We start from the raw sequence: 21044 nt of genomic DNA on the forward strand, positions 1-21044 counted from the left end.
GGTCTGCTATTTCTATGCGCATTCGACGAATGCTTCATTAATTATTACACTGTAGTGGCACTAACTTCCAACGGTGGGTGAGACTGATTGCTGCTTTACAACAACTAAGTTAAAATATTATCTTTTGCATCTCACATTTCACAAATACCAAGAGAAACATAACACGTTCTCTCTGGCATAGTAAATCTCTGCCATTTCCTGTGAACAAATTCTTTCTTCTCTCAAAAACAATCCTCCTTCAGAAGTTGAGATAAAAGTAAACTTCTGAGCACTCCTTTGTCAGTTCAAGTACGTCCCAAACCAGCAATGGCAGATCTACTACTGTCAGCTCTGATTCCAGTTGTGCTGCAAAAAGCAGCAGACTCGCTATTTCAGCGGATTGGGGAGATGTGGGGCATCGATGACCAGCGCGAGAGGCTCCACAACATGCTTCTCGAAATCCAGGCTGTACTTCCCGATGCTGAGGAGAAAGCAAATTCCAACATAGCCGTGAAATCCTGGCTTGAGAAGCTCGAAACAGCTGCTTATGAGGCTGATGATATGCTCGATGAGTTTTGTTATGAGGAGCTACGCCGGGATGCTGTGAGACGTGGCCATAAGGTCGACAATGTAAGTGCCTTCTTTTCCCTTGAAAATCCTGCTCTGCTTCGCTATAAGATGAGTGGGAAATTGAAGAAAATTTTGGGGAGGCTTGATGGACTTGTTGTCCAGATTGGGAGGTTTGGCTTTGCTCATGGCCAGAGGGTGCACGTGACCAATAGGATCAGAACTGATTCTCTTATGGTTGACTCAACAGTTGTGGGTAGGGATGAAGATAAAGAGAAGATACTGCGCTTATTGCTTGAAGGGTGTGAAAGTGATAATCTCAAGGTTGTTCCAGTAGTTGGTATGGGCGGGCTTGGCAAAACCACTCTTGCTCAACTGGTGTACAACGATCCAAGAGTGAAAGAATACTTCAACTTACAATTATGGGTTTGTGTGTCTGAAGAGTTTAATATTGGTCATCTTGTTAAATCAATTATTGAATTAGTTGAAGGGGGTTGCAATCTTTCAATTGACAACATGGAGATGCTACAAAGGCATTTACACCAAGTTTTATGCGGAAAGCGATACATTCTTGTGCTAGATGATGTTTGGAATGAGAATGCCAATGAGTGGGAGCGGCTGAGAGCTTGGTTAAACGGGGGTGATTCTGGGAGTGTCGTTATAGTTACAACAAGGAGTGGCAGAGTAGGTACTATAATGGGTACTGTAGAGAGTTATAATTTGGGATGCTTAGGTGTGGAGGAATCCTGGGGTCTATTCCAAAAAAGGGCATTTAGTAAGGGGGTAAAGGAATGCCAAGAGCTGGTTGAGATTGGTAAAAAGATGGTTCAGAATTGTCAGGGATTGCCACTGGCCATTAGTACACTAGGTAGCTTAATGAGTTATAAGTCTGAGGTGACAGAGTGGTTGGCTGTACTCGAAGAAAGCAAGATATGGGAACAAAGGCCCGTTAAAGAAGAGGTTTTGCCAGTATTGAGGCTTAGCTATGACCACTTGCCGTCATACATGAAACCGTGTTTCGCTTTTTGTGCAGTATACCCCAAGGATTATGTAATGGACAAGGACAAGCTGATCCAATTTTGGATGGCAAACGGATTTATTCCATCTGATGGGTCCAGTAACCTTGAAATGAAAGGCAACGATATTTTTATTGAGTTGGCTTGGAGGTCATTTTTTCAGGAAGTTACACAATCAAGAACAAGAGGGCAATGGTCTAAAACCACGTGCAAAATGCATGATATGATGCACGACCTTGCTCAATCCATCATGGGTGACAAGTGTCAGTATAGATCACAAGTACCAGTCCAACTGATCCAGCCAATAATTACTGTCCGCCATATCTCAGTAAGGACACCTCCCGTAGATTTTAACAAAGCCATTGATTGCTTCCCTTCTATCCGGAGCCTCATTTCGTCCAGCACTTATCGTTCGAACTTTGTGAAAAATATTGGATTTGTAAAATCAAACTCTCTGCGAATATTAGAATTGAATGTGAGGCCTCTTGAGAAAAAAATCATTACCCCCGGAAAGATGAAACACTTGAGATATCTGGAGATTTTCAGTAATATTACATCATTGCCTGAAGAGACTAGTACTCTCTATCTCTTGCAGACCCTAAGGCTCTCCAAGTGTCGGCAACTTGAAATGTTACCAAAAGGTATGCGATATTTGATTAACCTTCGACATCTCTATATTAGTGAGTGTGATCAATTAAGAAGCATGCCAGAAGGTTTAGGACAGCTAAAATGCTTGCAAATACTTACAACATACATTGTAGGCACTGATGCCGGTAATGGTATTGGGGAGTTGAATAACTTGAATAATCTCCATGGCCAATTGCATCTGTACAATCTAAAGACAATTAAGCATGTTGTAGATGCAAGGGAAGCAAATTTGATGGCTATGAAAAATCTAGATGATTTGGCATTATGCTGGGGAATGCCAAAGGAATCATGTGGTCCCTGGCCTTATAATCAAAAAAAGGAATCATCTGGAAACTTACTACCAAAATCAAATGCTCCAGAGGTATTGCCCTGCGATCCTTGTGAAGTGTTAGATGCTCTTAGACCTTGCAGCAAATTGAAGGTTCTGAGAATCGAAGAATATCAAGGAGATAATCTTCCATTATGGTTGACAGAGTACCAAATATTAGAAAATCTAATTGAGCTGTATATCATTAAATTTATAGAGTGCACGAAAATACCACCAATAGAAAAGCTACCTTTTCTTCAAATTCTCGAATTAAAACATTTGGATAACCTGATGCATCTTTGCAATAGTGCATCCACTAGTGCCGAAGGTGGTGAAGATGTCCGAGTAGCTTTTCCATCATTAAAAAATATGACACTGTCTGAATTGCCAGAATTATGCAGCTGGTATGAAGGTGAAGTTGGCAACAAGTCATCACTGATTTTTCCCAAGCTCACAACACTAGAAGTCACAGACTGCCCTAAGCTGACTGCAATGCCTATTGTACCTTTGCTCACGAGCATGACTGTTAAGGGAAACAAAAGCTTATCATGCTTTGCAACAGGATTAACTACATTGCATGACCTTTCTCTTGAGAGCCATGGTGGAAATGAAGCTCTTTCTTTTCAACCATGGGAATCTCTCAATGAGTTATTTTTGGGAAATTACAACAGTATTGTACCAGTAGGTGCAAAGGAGGGGGAGCAGATTATAACTCCAACAAAATGTCGGGGATTGAAATTCTCAAAAGTGTCAAATATTCCATCAGATATGTCCTTTTGGTTCTGGAAGAGTTTTACATATCTCGAAACTCTGCACATTGTGGAATGTGACAGACTCATTTATTGGCCAGAGGAAGTGTTCAGAGGTTTAAACTTCCTAAGATATATTGGTGTGTTTTACTGTCCGAACTTTCTTGGATCAAAACTAGAGTCAACAGTTGGGAGGTCAATTACAGAAGTGTTATTACCAATACTTCAAGAACTGAGATTTGATGGATGTCCAAATCTGGTTGCAATTCCCAAATGCTCATCTCTTCAAGAACTGAATATTTATGATTGTGCAAAACTTCAATGCCTACCAGAATGGTTGATAAGCATCAGTTCTCTAAGACAGTTGAGAATGATTACATGTGAAAGCTTGAACTCCATTCCACAGAGCATAGGATGCCTTGCCAATCTGGAACTGCTTTACATTAAAGAATGCCCCAACTTGGCATATCTTCCAGAAGGAATGGAAGGGCTTAAAGCACTTGAGTTTCTTTATATTGGAGAGTGCCCAAAGATAAGGGCCTTTCCTGAAGGTTTATTGCAACAGGTAAAGAACCTCAATAAACTATGGATCATAAATTGTCCACACCTGGAGAGACATTTCAAAAAGTGTGGGAAGTATCGGCACCTGATTTCTGATATTCCATTTACAATGTTTGGAAGAGGAGGAAGATCCAGCATATTAAAGGATTTCGCACTGTCATTACCATCATGCAAAATCACTTGCTTTCCAGCATGATCCTAAACCTATATCTTATAATACATAAGAGGTATAATACATACATACCATAGCATTTTAAATTTGTTTTAAAATGTTTTTCCTTATTTCACTTATAAACAACAATATTTTTAATGCAGCAGGTGATTCTGCCACAGTAAGAGCCGCTACCTTGATTGATCAGAACAATGCAGCCTTTCAAGGTAGTACATGCATATTGACTTTAGCAAATATCGGAACGAGCACTGTGAAAGACTATAAATTTTTCACATGTGTTTCTCTCTTTTGTTGCTGATTTGCATCTTTGTTTATGCCAACAAAATATTTATGTATGCACTTAGAAGAGTCTTCAATATCTGATATCTGATGTTGACTTAATACGCCTTTCCAGGTTCAGCAAATACTTCACAATTTGGCAGTACATGCATGCTGGAGACTATTTTCTTTGGCGAAAAAGGCTGCTAGATGTTTTGGCCTGGTTAATCTGACATGATTACACAGGAATTCAAAAGTCACAACTACAGGTGAAAAATTTTCAATATGAAATGTAGATCTGTAGGCATTCTATAGCTACACGTATTCTTTTGACATCCTTTTTTCTTGTACTGTAAGCATATTTTATTAATTTAGTTGGCGATCGTGCATGGTAGATGTTGTCGAACACATCAGAGCTTAACAGTAATATATAAATATTTTGGGGTCCTTTTTGTAAAAGAACATAACCGGACCCGGAAGAAGTCCGGTTCAGTTTGAATTAAAGGCTGAACAAGCAATTAGACGGGAAATAAATAAACAACTCGGCCGGTTTTTGCAAAAATTCAAACCCATTCTTTGATTTTTCTGATTCCCAAGTCTAAAATAGCGGGGCCCATTTATTCCAACTGCAGAGAAAGGTAAAAGTAGCTCCATGTGTTATTATGTGAGCATCTTCATGTTTTCTTTTGTGTAGCAACAACAATTTTTTTCTAAATAATTATGTATTTGAACCTGAACAGTCATTATAATATTAATTTTTTTACTTAGAAAAAATTGAAGTTGCAGAAATTTTAATATGGATCGGTTATTTTCTATCATAAAAATATGGAGTTCACAATTTAGTTTTCAATTCTATAAAAAAATTAAAAGCTTCACATCTTAATTATTGACAATTTTCTTTCAGCTTTGTGGTCGAATTTTTTTTGCGCCATTAAAAAAATTAGACTTTTATTTGATATATTAGTTGGTTAATTTTAGTTTAAGTGCAAGAGCTAATACTTTTATTTTATTTGGAGAATAACTTTTATATTTATTAATAAATTCAGTGTTATTAAAAAATCAGCGGTTGAATCAATTGACCCACTAGTCCGACCAATAAACCATTGATTCAGAATATTGCCGGGTCAATGTCCGGTCCGGTTCTAATAACATTGATTAATAAATTCAGTGTTATTAAAAAGTCAGCGGTTGAACTGATTGACCCACTGGTCTGACCAGTAAACCATTGACCCATAATATTACCAGGTCAATGTTCGGTCCAGTTCTAATAACATTGATCAATTGTCTAATCGCACAAGCCTTAAGCAGAGTTGCTAATTGAGCTACTTCTTAATTTTTTTCATTTTCTCTAGTGTAATCAAAAAGTTGAGACTTTGTCCGAAACAGAAGTTGGATTTTTGTGAAATAGGAAAATAAGCTTAAATTTCTTCTTAAAAAGAATGAGTGCTGAAATATTTTCTAAAACATAACAAAATACTTTAGATCCGAGAAAAGAGTTTGGTTTCATACTTTAGATCCTAATTTTTTTTTTCGGATCCATGTATAATATGGAAAAATGAAAGTACTTTTTTTGTTTTCATTTATTATTTAATACTAGTTTCTATAAATAAAAAATTTATTCTAAAGCTACATCTAGATGAGAAGGTAATAAGGAGTATGGCTAGTATAATATCAGTGTCATTTCAGTCTATATAATATCAACTCTAAAACCTATCGAATCGACTTCAAACAGTGAATCCAAACCATTCAAACCGATCTACTTCATTAGTTGTGCGTTTACATCAAAATTTATAATTTTTTGGATTTATTTAGTATCAAGTTAAGCGGTCAAATGTGTGAGTTTTTAAGTTAATTTTAATACATTCATTTTCCAACATTTTTACCGCTTTATTTGATACTAAAATAACTCGAAAATATAAAAAAATTGTATGTAAACGTATCACTCATAAAGTAAATCGGTCTGAACGGTTTGGATTAATCGTTTCAAATATATTTAATTGATTTTAAAGTTAGTGTCATATGACACCGATGTTATGATAGCCAGGCTCGGTAATAAGAGGAACAAGTTAATCCGCTACATTTCATGTGAAATCATGAAAGTAGATAGGTCACATCAAATATTACGTCATACCTGTAAGATAATTATTACATCAGTACATTGCATCAATTTGACCCAAATAAATAATGCATGTAAAGCAATTTTTGCAAACATTATTTTTTTATTTTTTTAAAAGAAAAGTGGACATAGCAACCGTTTTCTCATTTGAAATCACAAACTGAGTGAAGGTAACTGAAAATGATGCCGACCCGCACCCAAGGCATTTAAATCATACCAATTAGAAGTTCACCTTCCTGCACTCAAGTCATTTACATCATACCAATTAGAAGTTACAACCTACACATTTACTAGTAAGCCCTTACATAAAGCAGTACATCCACATTATAGCATTTTAATTTTTTATTCAAATGTGTTTCTTTCACTTATAAAGACATATCTTGAAGCATAAGAAATTATAAAGGTAGAAAGTAGGCTTACAAGGTAATAAATGCGTATCAATGATAAGTATCCATCAGTATGGTTCATATTTTTTCATTCAATTGTATGCAATGAACACGAGCAATGCAATAGACATAAATTATTTACATATATATATTTTTTTGGCTGATTTGCATATTTGTTTAATGCCAACAAAATATAATTTGAACAATCATCAGTATTGAACAAAGATTAAGTTATGCTCTTAGGTGGAAATCATCATATATTATCTGATATCTGATTTTGACTTAATAATACACCCTTACAGGTTCAACAAATGCTTCACAATCTATCAGTAGATGCATCGTGGGAGAGGAGTATTTTCTTGAGGGAAACATTTTGTCAGCTATTTTCTCCAGCTTATTCTGAGATGATCGAGGTGAAAATTTTCAATCTGAAATTAATATAGATCAATAGGCATTATATGTAGCCACATTTATTGTTTTGACCTGAGTTTTTCCTTGTACTTTATGCAGAAATTTTAGTGATTGTGCGAAAGGAAGTAGAGAGAGAAATAAAAGGAGAGCAATGTATGTGCCGGAGGCTGTCAAAAAAAAGAAGACATGATAATTGTGTTGCCAGCTATCCAATTTGACTTTTGACCGTGGAGCTCACTGCAGCCTTTCTCTTCTATTTGCCTCATTTATTCATTTTCACATAGGTTTAATCTCTTGCTACTTTTACTATAGAACAAAATTGAAAGGGGTTATTCTTATGTTAGATTCTTGTAGTATTTTTTTAATCATGCACTTTCAACCTCTTTTTGTTGCATTAATTGATATTGTTTTGTAGTATGGTATTGGTGTTGGTACTGGTCTATTTGCAATAGCTTGCCAGCCATTCCATGAAATGCCTGAGTCAGTAATATTTTCTTGTATTATGGGACCTACCAGAAAGAACTAACATGTTGATCTTCTATGAAAATATTTTCATAATTTACCTACCTGCTGATTATGGTACCACTAAGCTTCAGTTTCTGATTATGTGATAAATTATAATTTTTAAATGCAGCACACACATATGAAAGAAGATATCAGACATTCTGCAGTTGAATAACAATCTCTTAAGAAGGTCAATATGCAAACTTGTAAGTCCTTTTCATTATGGAAATATTGGAATACCCATGTTCATATTTATGTTTGGTTAAAGATAACAATTTATTTTTGTGATATATTATGCCCATGTCGATTCAGGTGAAGCATCTTTGAGACAGAGAAAAACCAGGGCAAATTGGAAGTTAAACTTTGACTGTTCAAAAGTAAGAGTTAAATTATTTTGTTTTGGTGATCTTTTTTACTGATACATGGGTCGGTGGTCAGATACTGATAATACTATTATTTCTGCAATGATATTCCGTTGTTAAATAAGCGATACTATGAATTCGCACTATTCTGGGTCATTATTAAAACCTTCTCCATGTAATAACCATTGTGTATATTTGAATGTGCAGTTTGTAGAAGTCCCTTGGAGCTGACAAGTCCTTAATTAATTTATTTTTTATCAAAAGTTCTGTTCGCTACATCCCCCTCTGTTCATTGGAGGTGCTATTTCCTCTTATATCATTTTCCATTATAAATAAAAATTAAAATTAAGACGGTGTCCGTAATTGATAATAACTCGCAAATTCAAACGAATTCTAGTAGCAGATATAAATTTTCCATTCAAAAGTTGACTAACCGACAATCATGCATATGCAAGAGTTATTTACCAAGTGATTGGTTAATCACGTAGAGCATCTCACAAGAATGCTGAAAGACATGCTTCTGTGGGACTCCTGGCACTTGTACTATATGCAGATTTGTTTAATTTAGTGGGTGATCATGTTAGATGTTGCCCAACACAACCATGCTTAAGAGTAATAAATAAAAAAATTGGGGTCCTTTTTGTAAAAGTCTGTTAACATAACACATCAATTGTTCAATCACATATATACACCTCAAACAGAGGCGCTAATTGAGCTACTTCTTATTGTCTTTCCTTTTTCTAGTGTGCTCAAACAAGTTATATGCTCCTGTAGAATTAGTTTTGTTCTGTTCATTCGTGTGCAAAAGGGTGTAGACTGTAGAATCTCTTATGCATGTGATTCTGTACATTTTCTTTTCTTGTAAATTGAATATCGATGCCCATCTGCAAACTTATATGCAAGTTCTTTTATTATTGAAATATTGAAATGGTGACATTCTTAATTATGCTGTCAGAATTTGAGAGAAGCATCTTCTGGACGATGACAAACCAGGCAAAACTGCAAGTCAAACTTCGACCATTCAAAAGTAAGCATTATTAGCAATTGCTGACTGATTCAATCATAATTAAATTCTTGTGTTTGTTTGGGTCACATTTTTACTGAAACATTGGTCAATTTTCAGACAGAACTTCTATGAATTTTGCAGTAATATTCCATTGTTAAATAAGCAATAATGAGAATTTACAATATGTCGGGGCATTTTATAAGGCTTTTCTATGTAATAACCATTATGCATATCTGAATGCGCAGGTTGAAGAAGTCCCTTGGAGCTAATAAGTCCTTCTATCATGCATTATCTCAATTTTCTCAAAAGTTAGTTCTAATCGCTACATCCTCTGTTATTTGAAGTAGCTATTTCAATCATATCTCGATCTATTACAATTAAATATTAGATTATGACGGTGACCTGATAATTAATCTTCTAGTCAAAAGTTGGCTAACTGGCAACTAAGCATATATAAGTGTTATTTACTAAGTGATTGGTCAATCATGCAGAGCATCTCCCTGAAATTCTGAAAGACATGCTTCTGTGGGCCTCCCGGGCACTTGTACATCCTGGACAATTTTCTCTAATTGTATGATTACCCGCTTGTATGAAAATGTTTTCGTAACGTACCAGTCGATTACGGTACCATTAAGCTTCAGCAATTTATGTTACCACTAAGCTCTAGAGATTATCTTTAAGGTTAAAATAGGAACATGGAACCTTCTGTGTTGCATTGGACATTGAGACTCACAGTGCACCTTTTTTTTTGTTTTTTTTTTCAAGCACATCTCTGCGATTTGTTGTTGCTTCTTTTCATCAGTAGTGATTTGTTCTGTGTACTGTTAACAATTCCTCTTCTGTTTTGTTTTTCTTTTCTTTGAATCCTCTTTGAATCCTCTGTACTTAATGTTGTTCGGACACTTCAAATATAATTTTAAAACAGTTTGGATTGACAGTTCACATAGAAATCATGTTCAACAGTTTGGATTAACTTTTTAAAACAAATATATTTTTCCATACTACAGACCAATTTGCGTTATGCATAGTACCATAGCCTCACTCTTGCATGACGTCTCAATTTATGGAAATCAAAAAGTAAAATTGTAAAAAGGAATTATATATATTCAACATAAGTAAATAACTCATTTTTTTTTCAAATTATGAAATAAATATCAGATAAAAAGAATGTTTTGTATAATTTTCATTAATATACAAAATCATAATAATTTATAGGTTCTTACGAAAAAGGCAGAGAAAAATGTTAGAAGCTACGCCAAGATAAAAGTGAAAACAGAATCAGCATAAATAATAGGTTCCAATATGGAAAAGTACAAAAGAAAAAAAAACTAAAGAGGACGCAATAAAATAAATTTAATATTGGAGTTATTCTTGGGATTATTTTTAAACTACAATTAACCCAATCTTAAGTTTGTAGAAAAAAAATACACACATTCAAAATTAAAATATATATATTTGTTCTTAGTAATTTTGCATGATTTTTTTTATGATGACCCACTACACTGTTTTATATTGACTTGCCATACTAACGTGTACAAAGTTCCCGTTCTTGAATATATGAAATAAAACTGGGAGGAAAATCTGTAGAAAATCAGGGAAAAATGAAAGAAGAGACAAAAAAGAAAAGAAAAGGAGAATACAAATTAATGCGTCAGGACAAATTATGGAAGCGTTGTTAACAATGCATAGAAATATATGCAACTGCAAATTAAGAAAACAGATTTATTCCCTGATTTTCTTAGAAATATATGCGTCATTGTGTGATGTGTGAGGATTGCTCAGTTGAAACTGCAAAACACTTATTCTTTACATGCCAAAATGTGGAGGAGGTGTGGGCTCGGCTCGTTACGTACCTTTCTGCAAATTGAGTGAGGATACTTGGGAGGCTTCACGTAACTTCTATTGCAGCAGTAACAGGGAGTGCAATAGGCATGTTTGGGTCACTTATTTCATGTCGGTGTTGTGGTCCCTATAGAGACAACGCAATGAAGTAATCCTTCGAGATAAGAAGCTACCACCATGGTTAGTAGCCAACCGAGATGCTGAGGAAGCAAAGTTATGGCTGAAATTTTTTAGAAAAGGGAACAAAAATGTTGGGGCTCTAATGGGTGCTGTTACTGATGTACTAAATTAGTTTGAGTTGATGTTATATTAGTAGGAACTGATGTGTTAAACAAACCTTATTAATATAGTCTTGGTAGTGACTACCAAGTTTTAAAAAAAAAATATTGAAAAAAGATTTTGACAGAGCAATTTATGCGATGTACATACAATAGAGTTAAAATACTGTTGTATACAATTTGAGTTTTGTATGAATTAAAACCTACGTACTCTTTTAAAAAGATTATCCCAAATGTTACTACGTACATAATTGTTTCACTCTAAGCTTTCAAGTTACTTCGGGCCTTAGTTTTGTTGTTGTTGGTTTCTATTGAATTGATTAATATATACAGTTAACTACGGCCAAAAGTTAGTCTTCGTTAATTATCCCAATTTTGTCAAAAGTTAGTGTTTGTTAATTGAAGTAGTTATTTTCTTTATATCTCTATCCATTACAAATAAATATTAGATTATGACCGATAAATAACTCACAAATTCAAAAGAATTCAAGGAGCAGAGATTAAGCAAATATTTGTTACCAAGTGATTGGTTAATCATGCAGAGCATCTCAGCCATGCACATCATGTCCCTGCAATGCTGAAAGACATGTTTCTAATTGTAGATATACACGCTAGATGGCCAGAGCATGGAAAGCAGAGGATATGCTTTGGCATTCTCTCACACAATTCTAATTCTAACTGTTGTTTGGAACATCTTCAAGTTCAAAATATGAACATGGTACCTTCTGTTTTACATGGGATCTCACAGACACAGTGCACCAATTCTTTCTTCTTTGTTTTTTAGTCCTCTGTACTTAACGTTGCTCTGTATGCACAATCATATCTAAGTGATTTGTGGTTGCTTTTTTTCATCAGAAGTAATGTGTTCTTTATATTTAATTTTTGTTTAAAAGTTCAAATAGAAAATTCATCATAGTATAACAATCCTTATTTCTTCCGTTCTTTTTTCTTTTTCTTTGGATCCTCTGTACTTGGACATTTGAAACAATGATATGATAGTGTGTTCACTTGCTCATAATGTTATTGACATTTTTCCTTTCTATCTTTATCTTTTTTTCCTTGCAAAAGAGTACATTTTTTCTCTTACACGTGGGTATTTTAAATAACAGAACACAGAGAAATATTTTTCAGTTATATATACAAAATCATCATCATTATAGGTTCCAAAACGAAAAGGTACAAAAAATAATAATAAAAGAAGGAATAAATGTACTAATATTGGACTTATTTTACTTGTATAAAACAATGAAATAATTAATTGATTACTTGTATAAAACAATGAAATAATTAATTGATTACTTGTATAAAACAAAAAAAATCAATTTTCTTTTAAAGAAATGTATTTAAATAGTTTCGTTAATTAATTGATTACTCTATCTTTTAATTACATAAAAATTGATGTATTCTTTCGAAATTTTCTCATAGCCTCAATCTGTAATTTGTCCTCTAAATTAATTTACTTGGAAGTCATTTGATAGGAAATATACACAAACGAATGTTATAATTTTTTAATCTGAGAAGCTCCAATAAAAAAATAGTGTTTGTGGAACCAATCTTCATCACCCTCAAGTGTTAGTTTGTTACTGTTACAATAAAGGCCTTTAATTTTTTAGAGCAATGTTTTAGTAGTGAAAAATCGGCCCAAAAACATTATAATATCCTTGCAGGCCCAATTTAATTTCCGCAATCTCCGCCATATCTCTCAACTCTCAACTACCACCACATCTTTTTTACACTGTCTACTTTCTTTTCTATTTTTTTTTTTTTTATTGTCACACCCCACCATACGACAAGACAAATACTAGAATCCTAATTAATTTAATTAAGGAGCAGAGGAGAGGGATTTGGATTGGTTGCTTCGTGAATTGGTCCAATGTTCCAATTAATTATTGTTTTGCGGGGCCCATTCACAATCAACAAATGGTCCTTTATTCCAAGGAATGAACTCTGCTGCTTTTCCAAATCTAACCGTTCAAATTTGTTGAGATCTGTGCATAAAAAAGTTACTTTATAGAGATACGTGAATATAAAATTTTGAATGGTTAGATTCGGAAAAGCAGCAGATTCATATCCTTATTCCAAAGATGGGTGATGAGACTGATTGCTGCTTTACAACTACTGCAACCACGAAATTGCTCCAAAATAAGGAAAAGTCAGAAAAGTCTTCAAATTACATCAACAATCAGTAAACAAATTCTCTTTTCTCTCAAAGACCATCCTATTCTAGTTTCTAGAAATTGAGATAAAACTCACCCTCTCTGTAACTTCCAAATTAACCACCAATGGCAGATCTACTGCTATCAGCTTTGATTCCAGCAGTGGTAAACAAAGCGGCAGATTCACCATTTCAGCGGATCGGGGAGATGTGGGGCATCAATAACCAGCGCGAGAGGCTGCACAACATGCTTCAAGAAATCCAGGCTGTACTTCCCGATGCTGAGGAGAAAGCAAATTCTAACGCAGCCGTGAAATCGTGGCTTGAGAAGCTCCAATCAGCTGCTTATGAGGCTGATGGTCTGGTTGACGATTTTTGTTATGAGGAGCTGCGTCGGGATGCCATGAGACGTGGCCATAAGGTCGGTAATGTAAGTGACTTTTTTTCCCTTGAAAATCCAGCTCTGCTTCGTTATAGGCTGAGTGGGAAGTTGAAGAAAGTTTTGGGAAGGGTTGACGGTCTAATTGTCCAGATCGAGAGGTTTGGTTTTGTTCAGCGGCAGAGGGTGCATGTGGTCAATCGTATCAGAACTGATTCACTTGTGGTTGAATCGAAAGTGGTGGGAAGGGATGAAGATAAAGAGAAGGTAGTGCAATTATTGCTTGAAGGGCGTGAAAATAATGATCTCATTGTTGTTCCGATAGTTGGTATGGGTGGGCTTGGCAAGACAACTCTTGCTCAGCTAGTGTACAATGATCCTAGAGTGAAAGAATATTTCGACTTACCATTATGGGTTTGTGTGTCTGAAGAGTTTAATATTGGTCATCTTGTTAAATTAATTGTTGAATTAGTTGAAGGGGGTTGCAATCTTTCTGTAGACAACATGGAGATGCTACAAAGGCGTTTAGGTGAAGTTTTATGTGGAAAGCGATACGTTCTCGTGCTAGATGATGTTTGGAATGAGAATGCCCATGAGTGGGAGCGGCTGAGGGCTATGTTAAACTGTGGTAATTCTGGAAGTGTCGTTATAGTTACCACAAGGAGTGGGAAAGTGGCTACTATAATGGGTACGGTTGAGACATATAATTTGGGATGTTTAGATGAGGAGGATTCGTGGTGCCTGTTTAACAAAAGGGCATTTAGCAAGGGGGTCAAGGACTGCCAAGAACTGGTTCAGATTGGTAGAAAGATGGTTCATAATTGTCGGGGATTGCCACTAGCCATTAATGCACTAGGTAGCTTAATGAGTTTTAAGTATGAGGTGAGAGAGTGGTTGGATGTACTCCAAGAAAGCAGGACATGGGAACAAAGTTCTATTAAAGAGGAGGTTTTGTTGGTATTGAGGCTAAGCTACGACCACTTACCTTCGTACATGAAAATGTGTTTTGCTTTCTGTGCAGTATACCCCAAGGATTATGTGATGGACAAGGATAAGCTGATCCAATTTTGGATGGCAAATGGATTTATTCCATCTGATGGGTCTAGTAGCCCGGAAATGAAAGGGAACAATATTTTTAATGAATTGGTTTGGAGGTCATTTTTTGAGGAAATTAAGCAAGTTGGTCCGGTCCGCATACATTGTTGGACAGATAAATTTGCGTATCCATGGGAAGAACATTGCTTTCAAACCAAGTTCAAAATGCATGATCTGATGCATGACCTTGCTCAATCCATCATGGGTGTCAAATGCCTCTCCACATCTGAAGTTCCAGCACAGGTTAACAAATCAATGATTAATGTCCATCATGTTTCAGTAAGCACTACTCCGGTAGATATTAACAAAGTCATTGATTGCTTCCCTTTTATTCGGAGCCTCATTTATTCGTACTGTCCTAAAGGTTCTAGCTATGTGAAAAACATTGGATTTCTCAAACCAAACTCGCTGCGTACATTAGAATTACGTGTAGTTCCTATTGGGAAAACTATCTTTACAGCCGGAAAAATAAAACACTTGAGATATTTGGAGCTTTCGATCAGTGAATGTACATCATTGCCTGACGCAATAAGCACTCTCTATCTCTTGCAGACCCTAAGGCTCCCCCATTGTTGGCATCTAGAAAAGTTACCAGAAGGTATGCGATATATGAGTAGCCTTCGGCATCTATGTATTACTGAACCATGTCCTAAATTAAGAAGCATGCCCGAAGGTTTAGGACAGCTAAATTGTTTGCAAATATTGACAACATACATTGTTGGCTCCGATGCCGGTAATGGTATTATGGAGCTCAATAACTTGAATAATCTCCATGGCCAATTGCATTTGTACAACCTAAGGGAAATTAAGCATGCTGTAGATGCAAGGCAAGCTAATTTGATAGCTAAACAAAATCTGGATGATCTGGCATTATGCTGGGGAATGCCAAAGAATTACGATAACATACCAGAATCAAATGCTCTGAAGGCAATGCATTGCGATCCTTTTGAAGTGTTGGATGCTCTTAAACCTTGCAACAACTTAAAGGTTCTTAAAATCAAAGATTACAGAGGCAAAAATTTTCCCGTCTGGATGATAGAGTACCAGATGCTAGAAAATCTGATTGAGCTGTATATTATTGGATGTAGAGAGTGCACAAGAATACCACCAGTAGAAAAACTACCTTTCCTTCAAAATATCAAACTAAAACATTTGGATAATTTGAGGATTCTTTGCACCGAAGGTGGTGAAGATGCCCGAGTAGCTTTTCCATCATTAAAAAAGATGGTATTGTCTGAAATGCCAGAGTTATGCAGCTGGTGTGATGGTGAAAATGGCAACAGGTCATTACTAATTTTTCCTGAGTTAAAAGCACTAGAAGTCATTAATTGCCCCAAGCTGACTGCAATGCCAATTGTACCGTCACTCAAGAGCATGTCTGCAATAGGAAACAAAGACTTGTCACGCTTTGCAACAGCATTAACTACATTGCATGACTTGTCACTTGTGGGCCATGGTGGAAATGAATCTCTTTCTTTTCAACCTTGGGAGTCACTCAATAAATTAAATTTGGGGAAATACGACAATATTGTACTAGTAGGTGCAAAAGAGGGGGAGGTGAGTATAACTCAGACAAAATGTCGAAGTTTGAGTTTCTTGGCAGTGTCAAATATTCCATTAAATACGGCCTTATGGTTCTGGAAGTGTTTTACATTTCTTGAAAATCTGCAGATTGATGGATGTGATAGTCTCATTTATTGGCCTGAGGAAGTGTTCAGAAGTCTCAACTGCCTAAGATATCTTCGTATTTCTAACTGCCCAAAGTTTGTTGGATCACAACTGGAGTCACCAGTTGGGAGGTCAATCACAGAAGTGTTTTTGCCAAAACTTGAAGATTTAGATATCGTAGGCTGTCCAAATCTGGTCGAAGTTCCCAAATGCTCAACAATTAACAATATGCTGCGGATTGGTAGTAATCCGAAACTTCAAATCCTACCAGAATGGTTGGGAAGCATGATTGCTCTCAAAAAATTGTACATTTTAGGATGTGAAAGCTTGAACTTGTTACCACGGAACATAGGAGGCCTCACCAGTCTAGAAACGCTATGCATTAATGGCTGCCCCAACTTGACACATCTTCCAGAAGGAATGGAAGGGCTTGAAGCACTTGATTTACTTTGGATCGAAGAGTGCCCAAAGATAAGGGTTCTTCCAGAAGGTCTGTTACAACACCTAAAGAACCTCAATGATTTTAGGATCGGAGGTTGTCCCCACTTGGAGAGGCATTTTCGAATGTTTGGGAAGTATAGCCACCTAATTTCTGAAATTCCAATTACAAAATTTGGAGAACAAAAAAGGTCTGACATATTAAAAAATCTCGCACTGTCATTGCCCTCATGCAAAATCACTTGCTTTCCACCACGATCCTAAACCCATCGTAATTACCATCTGAGGTATATATAGTACATCCACATTATAGCATTTTAATTTTTTATTCAAATGTGTTTCTAAACTTATAAAGAGCAATCTTGAAGAATAAGAAATTATAAATGTAGAACAAAGTAGTCTTACAAGGTAATACAAGCATATCAATGATTAATTACAAAAAATGTTCAACTGATTGCTCGATCAATTGGTATCCATCACTATGGTTCTTCTTTTTCCATTCAATTGTATGTAATGAACATGAGTAATGCAATAGACATAAATTGTTCACATATATAGGTTTTTTTTTGGCAGATTTGCTTATTTGTTTAATGCCAACAAAATATAATTTGAACAGTCATCAGTATTGCACAAAGATTAAGTTATGCTCTTAGGTGGAAGTCTTCATCATCAGTATTGCACAAACATTAAGTTATGTTGTTTGGTGGAAGTCTTCATTATCTCATCTTGATTTAATACACCCTTACAGGTTCGACAAATGCTTCACAATCTATCAGTAGATGCATCGTGGGAGTATTTTCTTGAGTGAAACATTTTGGCAGCTATTTTGTCCAGCTTATTCTGAGATGATCTACACAGGAATTATTATGAAATCACAGCTAGAGGTAAAAATTTTCCATCTGAAATGTAGATCAATAGGCATTATATGTAGCCATATTTATTGTTTTGACCTGAGTTTTTTCTTGTACTTTATGAAGAAATTTTAATTTAGCTGGTGATTGTGCTCAAAGACATTCTTCTGTGGGACTCTGGGCATTTGTACTCTATGGAGATTTCTTTAAATTAGTTGGTGATCATGTCAGATGTTTCCCAACAAAACCAAGCTTACCAGTAATAAATAAAAATTTTGGGGTCCTTATTGTAAAAAAAATGTTAACATAACACAGAGGTGCTAATTGAGCAAATTCATATTGTCTTTCCTTTCTCTAGTATGCTCAACTAGTTATATGCTCCTGTAGAATTAGTTTTTTTTATTTTTTATTTTTTTATTCAGGTGAATAAGGGAGTAGAGAGACAAAGAAAGCGAGCAATGTATGTGCCGGAGGCTGGATATCAGTACAATCTGACTTCCAAGTAGAATAATCTCTTAAGCAGGTCAGCCTGTAGAATTTATTTTCTTGTAAATTGAATGTCGTTGTCCATCGGCAAATTTATAATGGAAAATATTGAAATGACATCGTTCTTATTAATTCAATCTGAACAGAATTACAAGTATTGGATTTGGGAGAAGCATCTTCTGGACAATGACAAACCAGGGAAAGCTGCAAGTCAAACTTCGGCTATTCAAAAGTAAGCATTAGCTATGTTGAATGAGTCAGTCATACTTAAATTGTTCTGTTTGCTTTGGGGACATTGTCACTGATACATGGGTATATAGTCAGCTACAGATAAAACTCTATTATTTCAAAAGTAATATTCCATTCTTAAATAATTATTGTGTATATTTAAATGCGCAGTTTGTAGAAGCCCCTTAGAGCTAAAAAGTCATGCTATCATTCTCCCAATTTTCACAAAAGTAAGTTCTAATTGCTATATCCCTCTGTTAATTGAAGAAGCTATTTCCTTTATATCTTTATCCATCACAAATAAATATTAGATCATGACAGTGACCATTAACTGATAATTAACTCGCAAATTCAAAAGAATTTTAGAAGGAGAGATGAATCTTCCATTCAAAAGTTGACTAATCGACAATCATGCAGATATAAGCGTTCTTTACTAAATGATTGGTTAATCATGCAGAGGATCTTGGTCATGCACTTCAGCTCCAATGAATGATGAAAGAAAAGCTTATGTGGGCCTTCAGACACTTATGAAAATTCGGGCAATTGTATGAATACCCGCTAGATGACCAAAGCATCGAAGGCAAGGCAGAGGGTAGAATACCCACTTGATATGCTTCAGCATTCTCTCACACAGTTCTAAATTCTAGCTGTTGTTTGGAACACCTTCAAGTTTAAAATAGGAACATGGTACCTTCTGTTTCACATGGTACAATGGAATCTCATGGTGCACCAATTCTTGTTTTCTTTGTTCTTTTTTTTTTTTTTCAGTCCTCTGTATTTTATGTTGCTCTGTATAAAAAGCATATCTATGTAATTTGTGGTTGCTTCTTTTCATCAGCAGTAATTTGTTCTTTATATTTAAAATTTCTTTAAAGTTCAAATTGAAAATTCCACATAGTTTAACAATTCCTTCTTTCTTTCTTTCTTTCTTTTTTTTTCCCTCTTCTTTGAATCCTCTGTACTTAATGTTGCTCTGATGCTTCAAATGAAACGGAGCAAGAATTTATTGAATGGGCCCTGGATATTTCTATTAGTATTGTCAACACTCCAATTTGAAACAATGATATGATTAGAGTGTTCACTTGTAGATAATTATTTATTTATTTATTTAGAGAAAAATGAGGGTTGTTGACATTTTTTCTTTTAGTTTCTTTTTAATTATTTATTTCCAATTTTAATTTCGTTTAGTACATATGAAATTTACGAATTTAAGTATAAAATCAAGCAGTAAAAAAAATAAAAGTTTATAAGTTTAATGTATTTTTTTCATCATTAATTTGTATTGATTCAATATAATACTTAATAAAATAAAAAAAGTTAACAATACCCTAGCTTTCCTCGCATTTAATATGCAAAACTATATATCTTCTTCCTGCTATCTTATCTGTTTCCGTATCCAAGAAGGGTAAGGAACAAACAATTAGAGGATTTAAACAAGCAGGTAAAAATAGTGCTTCCCAATTTAAATAATACGGTCTGACTTTTAAAGTTCCAATATATTGAAATGGGCCTCTGGCCTTTTTGTCCAAAAAAATTTTTTTTGAATAATTCGAATAAATTTCAAATTTTTATAAAAAAAATTTGGCACTGGTGCATGCCCGGTGCACAGATGCATTAGACGTATCGGGTGTGTATCCAGTCCAGATAGTGCCGTATCTTGCAATTTCAACCCTTATCGGTGACCGTATTAGAAATTAAAAAATTTCTCACATCATCTGACATGCCAATTGGCGTATCGATACATATCGGGTCCGTATCGTACCCGTATCGGTATCCGATACGCACTATCACACCCCGTAACAGTCCCCCGCCATAAGTATACGCTCCATGTATACTTACAAGGCATTTACAGTAAATCAAGCATTTCACAATAAAATAATATAAAAGTAGGTTCATATATGTAAATCAGAGTACACAGTCTGGTCAGAATATCATACAACAAAAGTATCTCATCCGGATACCAACCATGAGGCCTACCCTAAATCTATATAACAAAACATGTCTAGGGTCCTGTGATGGTCAACTACTAAGGCCTACTACTCGCGTGCCTCTCCGGAATCAATCGCACCCGTACCTGTAAAATAACCCAAAGGGTGGGGGTGAGAATAAAATTCTCAGTGCGAATTTGCCACAGTTAAATCATTGGACTTGCAATCAGACTCCATATTCAGAAATGAAACCCAAACCAAAAACAGTTCAAACAGATATATATTCATAAATAACAGAATGCCAATGCTCGACAACAATTAATCCAATTTGAATCACAGTTAACGGAATTTCCAAGATAAATTTCAAACACAACACATATTTGGCTTAACTCGACTCATTAGGGCTTGTAGCAATTACAGATGTTCTTTCGAGCTGGACCCTTTATCAAACCCACATCTGTAGGGTTACTGACACCTACAGATGGCCCACCGAGCTGGATCCTTTATCTGACACCCATCTGCAATTGCTTGGCTTAACAGTTATTAAGGTCTGGTTCAAGTCACATAAAGAAAATCCTCTTTAGAATCGTTTCCAATATTCGTAATATTCAATTGACCTTCCAAATGCATTAACCCGTAGGAGAATGCCACCGA

The 21044-nt window shown here is 35.4% G+C and overlaps 1 protein-coding gene across 4 annotated transcripts; it reads left to right on the top strand.

Annotated features, from left to right (window-relative positions):
- Positions 1 to 259: 259 nt before the first annotated feature.
- Positions 260 to 19489, top strand: LOC144554011 (disease resistance protein RGA2-like). Of its 4 annotated transcripts, XM_078302193.1 has the most exons (10): positions 264 to 4054; positions 4143 to 4205; positions 4394 to 4526; positions 7062 to 7172; positions 7270 to 7454; positions 7805 to 8051; positions 8244 to 8334; positions 8992 to 9063; positions 9288 to 9350; positions 9534 to 9833. In XM_078302193.1, exon 1 carries the CDS (start codon positions 307 to 309, stop codon positions 4021 to 4023), a length of 3717 nt encoding a protein of 1238 aa, XP_078158319.1. In that variant the 5' UTR covers positions 264 to 306; the 3' UTR covers positions 4024 to 4054; positions 4143 to 4205; positions 4394 to 4526; positions 7062 to 7172; positions 7270 to 7454; positions 7805 to 8051; positions 8244 to 8334; positions 8992 to 9063; positions 9288 to 9350; positions 9534 to 9833. The 4 variants fall into 4 exon arrangements, with proteins under 4 accessions (XP_078158316.1, XP_078158319.1, XP_078158318.1 ...); XM_078302192.1 differs by having other exon boundaries at positions 7805 to 8334; XM_078302190.1 differs by lacking the exons at positions 4143 to 4205; positions 4394 to 4526; positions 7062 to 7172; ... (4 more) ...; positions 9288 to 9350; positions 9534 to 9833 and adding exons at positions 15975 to 17184; positions 17646 to 17781; positions 18171 to 18271; ... (1 more) ...; positions 18634 to 18692; positions 18920 to 19489 and having other exon boundaries at positions 260 to 2845.
- The last annotated feature ends 1555 nt before the right edge of the window (positions 19490 to 21044 follow it).

This window comes from Carex rostrata, chromosome 5 (genome assembly GCF_964058835.1).
Source record: "Carex rostrata chromosome 5, lpCarRost1.2, whole genome shotgun sequence".
In the NCBI taxonomy this organism is placed as follows: domain Eukaryota; kingdom Viridiplantae; phylum Streptophyta; class Magnoliopsida; order Poales; family Cyperaceae; genus Carex; species Carex rostrata.